At 42.2% G+C, this 13,502-nt stretch overlaps 1 protein-coding gene and 1 long non-coding RNA gene across 2 annotated transcripts in view; both read right to left on the reverse strand.

The window, feature by feature from the left end:
• Nucleotides 1-13,502, reverse strand: part of LOC118365709 (neuroblast differentiation-associated protein AHNAK-like) — a 39,199-nt gene that overhangs the window by 12,702 nt on the left and 12,995 nt on the right. Inside the window, exons 6-7 of the mRNA XM_052490158.1 lie at nucleotides 10,412-10,628; nucleotides 10,113-10,281 (exon numbers count right to left, since the gene is read on the reverse strand). Coding sequence (XP_052346118.1) covers nucleotides 10,113-10,281; nucleotides 10,412-10,628 — 386 coding nt within the window. The remainder of the gene's footprint in view (nucleotides 1-10,112; nucleotides 10,282-10,411; nucleotides 10,629-13,502) is intronic.
• LOC127914448 (uncharacterized) lies at nucleotides 3,010-4,417 on the reverse strand. The gene is made up of 2 exons (XR_008088383.1): nucleotides 4,247-4,417; nucleotides 3,010-4,090 (listed from the first exon to the last, which is right to left on the reverse strand). It is a non-coding gene; the product is annotated as an uncharacterized LOC127914448 (long non-coding RNA).

Raw genomic sequence — 13,502 nt, forward strand, 5'->3', positions numbered from 1 at the left:
TCTGTCATCTCACATTTTTCTCTCGACCTGTGTGCACCTACGTTGTAAACTTTCATTCATAGGCTAGGTTGTAGCAACCTCATGATGGGTATAGGGAGTATCATGTAGTAAGTAGCCTAAACCTATCGCAGTTACAACCAACTGGGTGAATTGAATATGACCGACAGTCATCAAATATGCTGTAATAGAAATAAGGCCTACTAATGAATAGGGAAAAAAATCCCTCATCTTAAATGGCACTGACCGCCACTGTCTGGTAGGCCAGACTGTGGCCACTGTTAAAACTAACTTAAAGCGGGAAAGCCTCAGTGTTTACAGTAAATGCGCACAGCAAATTTCACAATGCTGAAATTTTCTCAGTGATGCAAAACAATTGAGGGAACATTGCTGGTCAGTCTATGTCATGGAAAGAACAGGTGTCCTTAATGTTTTGTATGCTCATTGTATGTGTTGCTTGAAATTTTCCCCTATTGAATTTACGTCAGCCAACTCATCAATCTGGTGCATTGTGAATTATAAGGACAGACGAGAAGCAAGTACAGGGAGTGAACATGTAATAAAACCGACAATAAACAAACAAGGACAGCGTCTGGACAGGGAAAACATAATGACAATAATGCTGACACGGGGAACAAACTGAGGTGAGTCCAATATTGCGCTGATGCGCGTAATGATGAGCAGCCTGGCGCCCTTGAGCGCCTGGGAGGGGGAGCAGGAGCAGGAGCAGGCGTGACAGTGAATGGAATAACTTTCATTCAGGAGCAGAGATTGAATGTAATTATCCCACACCCCCAACAACGGCTTATGAAAGATGCATTTAGGAAAGGTAACTACAGATAACAGCCAAAATAACGGAAAAGCTTGAGTAAATGAGTAATGCAAAGTATATTGAAAGCAGATGTTTCCACACAGGTGTGGTTCCAAAGTTAATTAAGCAATTAACATACCATCATGTATAAAAAAAATACTGGGCAGGCTATTATTTTGGCTACCATGGCTATGCCCCCATAGGATGACAGTGCCCTCATTCACAGGGCACGAGTGGTCACTGAATGGTTTGATGAGCATGAAAATTATGTAAACAAAATGCCATGGCAGTCTCAGTCACCAGATCTCAACCCAATTGAACACTTATGGGAGATTCCGGACTGGCGCCCGAGACAGCGTTTTCCACCACTATCAAGAAAACATCAAATGACAGAATTTCTTGAGGAAGAATGGTGTCGCATCCCTCCAACAGAGTTCCAGACACTTGTAGAATCTATGCCAAGGTGCATTGAAGCTGATGTGGCTCATGGTGGCCCAACGCCCTATTAAGACACTTTGTTGGTGTTTCCTTTATTTTGTCAGTTACCTGTATATTTACTCATAAAGACGAGTGCACTGACAGTAAGCTAAATGCTGCAATCATATTTCATGAAACATGGCACGTTATTAACATTTACTCTGTTCAAATAATTCCTATTATTTGAAATTCATTCACATTGTGCAGAGCTGTAAGAGATTAGAGGCCGACTGAGATTCTCCAAATCTAAGGTTGCTTTTTTATGAGCTCTCTATTGACTCAAGACAAACTGTATGCTTGTGAATATTTAACATGTACTGTACTCTACATACAGTGCCTTGCGAAAGTATTCGGCCCCCTTGAACTTTGCGACCTTTTGCCACATTTCAGGCTTCAAACATAAAGATATAAAACTGTATTTTTTTGTGAAGAATCAACAACAAGTGGGACACAATCATGACGTGGAACGACATGACTCCTTTTTTAACAAATCAAAAACTGAAAAATTGGGCGTGCAAAATGATTTAGCCCCTTTACTTTCAGTGCAGCAAACTCTCCAGAAGTTCAGTGAGGATTTCTGAATTATCCAATGTTGACCTAAATGACTAATGACGATAAATACAATGTGTGTAATCAAGTCTCCGTATCAATGCACCTGCCCTGTGATAGTCTCAGAGGTCCGTTAAAAGCGCAGAGAGCATCATGTACCACTGTACAAAAATATGCCAATTCAGAGTGTCTCTTCAAAATGTATGGTTTCACCTACTCTATATGCATCCTTGATATCTTTTTCAGGTATTAAATGTTTCACATCAGCATATTAAAACATCATCCATGCCAGTAGTTAGTGTAGACAAACCTCACCCTGACTTGACATACTCATCTAGCTCCTACAACGTTGACATCATTGTGGACTTCTTAAACAACAACAATAGTACCTGGCACCATATAGTCTGGATGGAGTACTTCAGCAAAAGTTGACAACTCTTACCTTAGGTTCCATTGGGCTATTTTGACTGTGTTTGTTCTTGTTAGTCAGCCATTGAAGAGTTTAACCGCCAATGTGAGACAGCTGCGAAACAATGTTATCGGTCCCTGCTGTTTACTCCTGTAGGACTGCCTACACCGTGCCTCAGTCAGCGAAAGCATACTCTCCCCAAAGCAGACAAACTGGTTCCACCTTCGGCATGTCTTCCCAGCCACACACCGTCACACACAACTTCCCCAGTCCAGGTAGGCACCGTGAGCACTGAAACCTGGCCTCTCAAAACTGGAACTGTGAGACAGGGGGGACAAACAGAGCACTATCCACGAAAAGATAGGAGGAAAACAAATAGACTGGTCATAGAAAAAAAAATGCAGAGGTGTGCCAAAAGAGTTGTCTTGTTTCAAGGGAGGGGCTGCTAGGCGTTCATTCATGACTCATGGTAATTATAAGGCACAACAATGAAGGTGTGGCATGATCTAGGGATGACGACTTGAATAGAACTGATTTATGAGACATCATAACATTCTTACTGTGTAACCATACCTTTAAGGTGGGGCTACTCCTTCCAATTACCATTAAATGACAATTATGTAATCGCACTGACATTTTGATGAACCCAAACTCAACAAAACAATAACATGAGATGTGTAAATCATAGAAATATAGTGACTAATTATGACGATTGTCATAATGATGTTCAAGCAAACTCAATAAATCTAAAAAGTGACCAGACGTGTAAAACCAGTGCAGCCACTTTATTTTGAAAATGTTACACCTTCATATTACTGTACATGAGAGTACTGACCACTACTGAAAACACTGCATGTAAAGGCAATTCTCCCTGAGATGTTCTCTCTTACAGTATATTACAAAACAGAAACATTCTTAAATGACTGATATACAGTAGTTCTGCTACAGAATGGCTTGAAATCCTCAGACGTAACAATACTATATTCCAAACAAATGTGCTCTGTGTGAATGGTAAACAAATGGAGAAATAGCAACTTTAAAGTCTTCATCTCAGTCTATTTGTCAGCAACATGTCCATACAGCAAACAATGTGTAAACATGCATTTTATCTATGTGAAGAATGTCCATTATTGTGCACTCTAGCTATACAGATCATTCTGTCAACAGACCAGGTGCAAAAGGAATCTCAGACATTCACAAATGATTGACGGTGCTGCAAAGTGAATGACTGACTTGTCTAGGAAGACAACTTTTCAGTCCAAATCATTATAGCGCTATAAAATACTCACATCATATAAAAGCAATTCAAGTACTTATTGTTTCTTCATTACCTCTGTGCCATTGACACATCGACAGTTCTTTCGTACCGCATTAACGCGTTTCATGAATAAAAAGCTAGAAAATTAACCCGTCTTCCTAAGAGATAATAAAATAATAATCTTGCTTGGGTTGGATTATTCATACCTTACTCTGAGGTCAAAGGTTAAATGTCAGTCGGTGGGCCTCGAGGAAAAAGTCTCTGCACTTAACCACAGATCTAGGATCAGATTTCCCTACCCCAATCCTAACCTTAACGCTCATGGGGATTTAAAAAATCTAACCCTGGACCAGTAATTTTTATAGGGCCAACTTCTACCACCACCACTGGTCTCCTGTGGGGAAACAGAGAGAGATCCCCATTGACATTTCCCATTTGCATTAGTCCTCTGATGGCTTCTACTCTCCCTCCCACCAACCAGCTTGAAGAAAATGGAGTCGTCTCTTTGACACAGATCAGTAGGGCTGTCAAACTCCACCACCTTCCCAGAATGCATCACCAGCACTCTGTCTGAGTACATGGTGTTGATCTTGTTGACAGAGAGAGAGAAGCAAGGTCTTTATGAGTCACTATTCCCACCAAACGATCAAGCACTGAATACGTACGTCGCTATGGATAACAGCCTCTGCTAAATGATTTAAAGGAGTCGCTTACTGTTTTACAGTTATGTTAGATGGTTCCTCACCCTGAAAGTAGTCTATGGGTGTAACGGGATCGGACCAATCTGCAGCGTGGTACGTGTTCTTCATGTTTTAATGAACAAAAACACTAAACACGGAAATACAAAATAACAAATTGAAAGACAGAAAGGAAAACCGAAACAGTTCCGCGTGGAACACACCGACACAGAAAACAATCACCCATGAAACACTGGTGGGAAAAGGCTACCTAAGTATGATTCTCAATCAGAGACAACTAACGACACCTGCCTCTGATTGAGAACCATACCAGGCCAATCACAAAATACAACATAGAAAAACAAACATAGACTGCCCACCCCAACTCATGCCCTGACCATACTAAAACAAAGACAAAACAAAGGAACTAAGGTCAGAACGTGACAATGGACAAGAGAAACTGTAATCCATGGTTCAGCTTAGTTTAAACATCCACTACAACCTTCAGCTAACTTTAGCCACCACAACCTAACATTTAATGGAAGTGATGGTGGCATATGAGTATGTTTTTTTTAAATGGCCAAAACACCTTTAAAAAAGTTACATCAAACCAAATATGGAATTGATTTTAATTGATTTCAGGTAATAATTCCTATTATTTGACATTCATTCACATTGTGCAGAGCTGAAAGAGATTAGAGGCCGACTGAGATTTTCTCCAAATCTAAGGTTGTTTTTTTATGAGCTCTCTATTGACTCAAGACAAACTGTATGCTTGTGAATATTAAACTTTTAATATGTACTGTACTCTACATACCACTGTACAAAAATATGTCAATTCAGAGTGTCTCTTCAAAATGTATGGTTTCACCTACTCTATATGCATCCTTGATATCTTTTTCAGGTATTAAATGTTTCACATCAGCATATTAAAACATCATCCATGCCAGTAGTTAGTGTAGACAAACCTCACCCTGACTTGACATACTCATCTAGCTCCTACAACGATGACATCATTGATTTCAGGTGATATGGACATTTCTTTCTTTCTTTTTTTTCAACATGCTCACATGCCCCCATCATTTCCATTGAGTGTTAGTGTGGTGGCTAGTGTATGTGTGTGGGGAATTGTTTTAAGAAAGTCACACCAAGGATAATTGAACTATTTGACTTTGAATTTTAAGACCATTGAAGTGTCAACAAAATATATTGTGAGAGAAAAATGACAAGATGATGTTAATACCATTTATGCATCGAATAGCTATGATGAGTACTCTCTCATCTGTGTCTGTGGGACTGGGTTGGGCCTCTAGGGCTTGAGCTGACAACTGACCTACAGCTGGCGTTCCATAGATAAGATGTGGTGTGTGTGACCCGAGATAGAGATAGCCTGGAGGAGTAGAACAATTCAATTCAAGAGGCTTTATTGGCATTGGTATGTTAACATTGCCAAAGCAAGTGGAATAGATAATATACAAAAGTGGATTTAACAATAAAAAAATTAACAGTAAACATTACACTCACAGAAGTTCCAAAAGAATAAAGACATTGCACATGTCATATTATGTATATATACAGTGTTGTAACAATGTACTAATGGTTAAAGTACAAAAGGGAAAATAAATAAGCATAAATGTGGATTGTATTTACAATGGTGTTTGTTCTTAACTGGTTGCCCTTTTCTTGTGGCAACAGGTCACACATTTTGCTGCTGTGATGGCACACTGTGGAATTTCACCCAGTAGATATGGGAGTTTAACAAATTCGGGTTTGTTTTCTAATTCTTTGTGGATCTGTGTAATCTGAGGGAAATATGTGTCTCTAATGTGGTCATACATTGGAGAGGAGGTTAGGAAGTGCAGCTCAGTTTCCACCTCATTTTGTGGGCAGTGTGCACATAGCCTGTCTTCTCTTGAGAGCCAGGTCTGCCTACGGCGGCCTTTCTCAATTAATGATGGGCATTCCGACTCTTTTCAGTGAGCCGGCACGTTAGGCTCAGCTCACCAAAAAGAGACGGCTTTTTTGGCTCTCAAACGGCTCTTCAAAAAAAAACATGTTTCGTATTTTTTCAAGTCTAACAGTTTGCGATAGTTTGACTATGATTGGTGTTAAAACAATTCTAATTAAATTATTACATGAAATCATACTCTACCTGAACCACAATGTATTTAAAAATGCATTGGTTTGTTATGAAAAAGAAAGCTATTAAGCATTTGCATTTAAAGTAGAACTTTTTTATGTATATAAACAAAGTGCATATAAATCTAATCATTCAAAATTAATACAATCTGAACAGCATAATAGAATATTGCACCATATCAACAACAAAAAATAACAATGTGCAAAACTGCAGCATCCAACTTAAAACATTAAACTGGTCCCTCTTTTCTCTCTCTTCTTTATTGCCATTTTATAACCAGCAGCACACAGCAATGCTGACCATATTTTGCTCTTATGAGAGATTTGCATTCAGCAATGCAAGCTGCCTCACTTTCGAGTGGCTGATGCGGTTTCTTCTCTCAGTAATTATTTGTCCCGTTTTCGAGAAGACCCTCTCAGAGGGAACGGATGTGGCCAGTATGCAGAGTCTCTCTGTCATGACTTTAGTAAGCCGTGGGTAGACAAAGGCCTTGTTCTTCCACCAGCTCAGAGGATCTGCAGATCTTTCAGAACGAATGTGTGTGTGCTTGAGCATGTAGGCCTGCCTATATTATCTTATTTCTTTTTTCATTCTTTGAATTAGTTAATTCTATTCATTTAAATATTTAGATTATTCATATCTTGATTTTTTAAATATTTTTATAAATAGATTCGGCTCTTCTGATATGCGAGCCGGCTCCCAACGTTCACCTACAAGAGCCGGATCTTTGAGCTGACTCGTTCGCTAACGACCCATCACTATTCTCAATAGCAAGGCTATGCTCACTGAGTCTGTACATAGTCAAATCTTTCCTTAAGTTTGGGTCAGTCACAGTGGTTAGGTATTCTGCCACTGTGTACTCTCTGTTTAGGGCCAAATAGCATTCTAGTTTGATCTGTTTTTTTGTTAATTCTTTCCAATGTGTCAAGTAATTATATTTTTGTTTTCTCATGATTTGGTTGGGTATAATTGTGTTGCTGTCCTGGGGCTCTGTGGGGTGTGTTTGTGTTTGTGAACAGAGCCCCAGGACCAGCTTGCTTAGGGAACTCTTCTCCAGGTTCATCTCTGTAGATGATGTCTTTGTTTCGGAAGGTTTGGGAATCACTTCCTTTTCGGTGGTTGTAGAATTTAACGGCTCAATTTGACATTTTGAGGGTTATGGTGTAGGGGTTACCGACCGATCATCATCAACTTCGCTGACTTTGGAGTCAAGCGAAAGCGACTGAACGGAGGAGGCGACGCCAGTCAATGCATTGATGTAACGTTAACCGGTCATGACTGTTGTTGACTAGGCTAGCGTTAGATACTGGATAACTTTGTTGCAACTCTAGTTGAAGGTAGCTAGCTAATTGTGTCTGAAGTGTTTTGTGTAACACCTTCCAGCAAATAACGTTAGCAAGCAACTCAACTGCAATGAAAATTGCAACATAGTTTCTCTGTGTACTCCTGTTATTAGATAGTTACTGTAGCTCGCTTCCACCTCAGTTAGTCAAGTACTGGAATACATTTTGTTGACAGATTTGTTTTTGTAATGTTTCGTTAGCTCCACCTCATTTGGCTAGACTGAAGTTGACATAGCTAATGTTTTCTGAAAAATAAATGTCTCTGTATTTGCTGTGTGTGTGTGTGTGTTGACAAAGCCTACAAGACCGGGAGCTTGTTAATGCCAACTGATATATTTGGGTTCAGTTGTCTTAACAAAACGTTTGTTTGTGTCAGGATGACATCTTCATCCCTGAAAATGTTTTCATCCTGGAGGAGACTGTGCAGGAGGCAGAGGAGGTACATGCAAATGTTATTTCTAAGACTATTGTTTATTTCAAGTATATGCAGTGTTTCTTGAATATAACTATAGCCTAATAGATGCAAGGACTGACCATCCATGACATCAACATTGTAATCCTGTTTCTATGATCTGTTTAGACTACCATGTACCCAGATAAAGGCGCCTGCTAAATAGCATATATTATTTAAGTCTACTTTGACTCAGTGTAGTTACCATTTCTTTCCAATATACGGCAGCCAAAGCTATTTGAATTCACTACTCTAGCTACAGGGACATGGAATTAGTGTGCGTTGAAAGTAGTTTTATCTTCCAAGCAAGGTTATCTGATTACGCTTGAACCTGTTTTTATAGTTGACAAGCTAACTAAGACTATTTTTACACAAGCGCAGGCATTAGGTCTATGTCTTGAAAAGATTATAGCAGGCTAGATTTACCAAATGAACTGGTTTTATTCAAACTCAAACTCTATGTAAATGACTTTGCTTCTGGGTATGTGCGCAGTGTTGCCAAGTTAGCGACTTAGTCGCTATATTTAGCGAGTATTCAGACCCCTCTAGCGCCACATTTAAAAAAAAATTGACAAGTGACAAATCTAGTGACTTTTTCTGGTGTTATTGGAGACTTTTGGAGACTGACGTGAAAGCACGTATCGTTCTTACTGTTCTCAACGAGCAGTGGGTGCTGCCGGGGGCCCCACCCCCATCCCAAAGCACTCACAGGCGGCACAGTCCTCACGCAGCAGTCCCTCCCAGCTGCAGTCAGAGCAGGAGGTGTTCACCCCTCCGAGACCAGACTGTAAATGAATCGCGCATGCGGGAAGCCGCCACTGGCTGATTCCGCCCTGGCTTACATTCAGGGCGGGATGTAAATGTAAAATGTTCTTTGTCTAAAGTAAATCACTGCACAAAAATAAATCACTGCATTTGACTCACACAGCATCAGTCACTTACTCACCTTGTCCACTGTGTGTGTGCCTCTCCGTGACATAAACTAAACATCTAGCTGGCTAGCTCATCGTGTCTCAGTCTAAACTGTACACTCAAAAATACAGAAAGGAGTGGGAATCAAACCCTGAATTCAAAGGCTGGTTGAATCCGTTTATTGGAGATGATACACGGACATACTGCCTGTATTGTAAGGCTGATTTCCACACCAAACTTAGTGATGTAAAAATAAAAAACTTTAGAGATGTAAAAAAAAGAACTTGCAAACCTGCCCCATTAATTCTGGTCATACCAGCCACCACATATCTACAATAAAGTGACAGCTAGCTAAGTTAGCATTAGCCTGTTTTAATACTCAAACTTTTAGTAATGCCTCTACCACACACTGTAACTGTCACGACTTCCGACGTCGGCTCCTCTCCTTGTTCTGGCGGTGTTCGGGCGGTCGACTTCACCGGCTTTCTAGCCATCGACGCTCCATTTTTTATGTATCCACTTGTTTTGTCTTGTTCCCCACACACCTGGTTTTGATTCCCCAATCAATTCATATGTGTTTATTCCTCTATACTCTGTTCCCCATCATGTCTTTGTGTAGGATTGTTTGTGTTATCTGTATTTTTATATTGTGGATATTGTTACGCGCATTACTTTTTGTCTATGTTCCGTGTTTTGGGCACATTTTATGTTACTGTGTTCTGTCATTTTGACCGGAATAAAAAGTGTGCCTGTTCACTACACTCTGCTCTCCTGCACCTGATTTCGCCTCCAATACACAATCCTAACAGAATCCTACAGCAGGAGCAAGTACCCCGGTAGAGGAGTTGAGGAATGCGTCCAGGAACACGCAGCTATGCTACATCATCTTGGTGCCATGATGGATCGAAATGTCCAGACCATGAACCGCTGGGAGAGGCAGGAGGTCTCAACCGGGTTATCTCTACCCGTCCCGCCCGGATCCAGCTCCAGTGGAATACTTCTCTCCCTTCCCAGGGAGTAGGATGGGACGGCCGCACAGTGCCAGGGGTTCCTTTTTCCAACTGGACCTATACCTGGCCACTGTTCACCCAGCTCCCTCAGGAAGGGAGAGAGTATCCGCCCTCGTCTCATGCCTGTCGGGGAGAGCTCTGGAGTGGGCAAACGCCGCGTGGGGAGAGGAAGACTCGGCGTTGGACCACTTCGAGGAGTTTACCCGCCGTTTCTGGGCCGTCTTTGACCAACCGCCCGAAGGTAGAGCTGCGGGTGAATGCCGCAAAGAGGCAGGGGACGAGGAGCGCACAGGATTTCGCGCTGGAGTTCCGGACCTTGGCCGCTGGAGCAGGATGGAACGACAGGGCCCTCATCGACCACTATCGATGCAGCTTACGTGAGGACGTCCGACGGGAGTTGGCCTGCAGGGATGCCACCACTACCTTTGACCAACTGGTGGATATGTCCATCAGGTTGGATAACCTGCTGGTCATCCGTGGACGTCCTGAGGGGGCTCTGTCAGTTCCACCTCCCAGCACTTCCGCTCCGGTGCTCATGGTGTTGGGAAGGGCTGCGCGTAGGGAGGCTGGAGGAGGGGCCTTCACATGCATCATCTGTGGCCGCAGAGGGCACACTGCTGGTCGGTGCCGGGTTGGTCCCTCTGGTAGTCGAGGCAGCAGGCAGGACACTCTGACGTCACCCCAGGTGTGTATGCACCACTCTCATCCAGAGTCCTCTGTTGTCCACCTGTTTGTACCTGTTTGTTTCCCTGAGTTCTCCCCACATTCCCAGCATATGGCGCTCGTCGATTCAGGCGCAGCTGGGAATTTTATTGACAGAGCGTTAGCACTTAGTTTAGGGATCCCCATTATTCCTATGGATAGACCTTTTCTGGTTCACGCTCTGGATAGTCGACCATTAGGGTCCGGGCTAATCAGGGAGGCCACGGACATGGAGACACAGGGGGGTCAGAATGAGAAAATCAGTCTCTTTCTCATTGACTCTCCTGCGTTTCCAGTGGTACTAGGCCTTCCCTGGTTGGCTCGTCATGACCCCACCATTTCCTGGCAACAGAGGGCTCTCACGGGGTGGTCGCGAATGTGCTCAGGGAGGTGTGTAGGGGTTTCGATTGGTGCTACCACGGTGGAAAGTCCAGACCAGGTCTCCACCGTGCACATTCCCCCAGAATATGCCGATTTGGTTCTCGCCTTCTGTAAGAAGGATTGTGGGATAAATCTCCTGGTAGACGCTGCACTTCCCAGGAGTCATGTGTACCCCCTGTCGCAAACGGAGACGGTGGCTATGGAGACATATGTCTCAGAATCCCTGCGTCAGGGGTACATTCGGTCCTCCACTTCCCCCCCTCCTCTGGTTTTTTTTTGTGAAGAAGAAGGATGGAGGTCTGCCCCCGTGCATTGATTATGGAGGTCTCAATCAAATCACGGTGAGGTACAGTTATCTTGTCGCCACGGCGATTGAGTCAATGCACGGGGTGCGCTTCTTCACTAAACTGGATCTCAGGAGTGCGTACAATCTGGTGCGTATCCGAGAGGGAGACGTGTGGAAGACAGCGTTTAGTACCACCTTAGGGCATCGTCATGCCGTACGGGTTGATGAATTCTCCATCAGTCTTCTAATCCTTCGTAGACAGGATTTTCAGGGACCTGCATGGGCAGGGTGTAGTGGTGTATATCGATGACATTCTGATATACTCCGCTACACGTGCCGACTGTTGGAACATGACCTGTACATCAAGGCTGAGAAATGCCTGTCCGTCTCCTTCCTAGGGTATTGCATTTCCACATCAGGGGTGGAGATGGAGAGTGACCGCATAGCAGCCGTGAGTAATTGGCCGACTCCCACCACGGTAAAGGAGGTGCAGCGATTTTCAGGGTTGGCCAATTACTACCGGAGATTTATCCAGGGTTTTGGCCAGGTGGCTGCTCCCATTAACTCACTGCTGAAGGGGGGTCCTGTACGTCTGCAGTGGTCGGTTGAGGCGGACAGGGCTTTTGGGCAGCTGAGAGCTCTGTTTACCTCGGCTCCCGTGCTGGCCCATCCGGATCCCTCTTTGGTATTCATAGTGGAGGTGGACGCGTCAGAGGCTAGGATAGGAGCTGTGCTCTCTCAGTGCTCGGGCACGCCACCAAAGCTCCGCCCCTGTGCTTTCTTCTCGAAGAAGCTCAGCCCGGCGGAGCGGAACTATGATGTGGGGGACCGGGAGCTGTTGACTGTAGTTAAGGCTTTGAAGGCGTGGAGACATTGGCTTGAGGGGCTAAACACCCTTTCCTCATCTGGATTGACCACCGCAACCTGGAGTACAACTGGCCAGCTAGGAGACTGAATCCTCGTCAGGCAAGGTGTGTGGATATTGTGGATATTGTTACGCACGTTACTTTTTGTCTATGTTCTGTGTTTTGGGCACATTTTATGTTACTGTGTGCTGTCATTTTGACCGGAAATAAAAAAAAAGTGTGGCTGTTCACTACACTCTGCTCTCCTGCACCTAATTTTCCTCCAATACACAATCCTAACAGCAACGTTAACTGATATAGCAACAACACATTTCTGTAAGCGCAATTAAGACAATCAAATACGTGCAATTTCTTTAAAACCGCATTACACAGATCATATTTCTAAACAAACATGTATTTTCCAGTTTCAAAATCAGAAAGGTCGTGTGTCTTTTTAAAAAAATGTGTTTTTAAATATTTTTTCTTTTTGTTTATTTATTCATAATAAAAAATGATCATTAACTTTCATCCCTACATCAATCATGTCAAAGAAAAAAAAACAGATATTAACAAGAAATTACTAAATACATACAAAAAAATAATATATATACAAAATAATTGTAAAAAAGAACGACAATTCTAGTGCAATTGTATTCACTCTGAAAAAATCTCATTATAATGATTCAGGAAGATTTTATGATTTTTGTTATTCACTAGGGTTAATGTCTTAACAAGATGATTTAATTCAATCAAAAATATTTTGGCATAGAATTCTGGAATTTTTGTTTACGTATGAAGTATTTGGCAACAAGAATTTAAAAAATCACAATCATTTCAAGGGTCTTGTTATCATTGCAATAGTAACATATTATATCCTTCATGACAAAAACATAAGTCATGTTCAAAAAGGTAAATAAGTATTCTGCAAGGTTTCCCCCAAAAATCTATCACAGATATACATTCATAGAACAAGTGAATCAGATTTTCACCTTTTTCACAGAAAACGCAGATATCATCAACAGCCACACATTTGGACAACATAGAATTACATGGATATATATTATGTAGAATCTTAAAGTGCACTTCCTTACATTTGTTTGGTATACAATATTGGTAAGGCATCAACCAAGCTTTTTTCCAGGCAATGTCAGGAATAAGCATGTTCCCACCAAAAATATTCCTCTAGGCGTAAGTTGATTCCGTGAATGGAAAATTTAACTTATGTCTTTGTTACAACAAGATTTTTCAAGTAAG

The sequence above is a fragment of the Oncorhynchus keta genome, chromosome 32 (assembly GCF_023373465.1).
Source record: "Oncorhynchus keta strain PuntledgeMale-10-30-2019 chromosome 32, Oket_V2, whole genome shotgun sequence".
Lineage (NCBI taxonomy): Eukaryota > Metazoa > Chordata > Actinopteri > Salmoniformes > Salmonidae > Oncorhynchus > Oncorhynchus keta.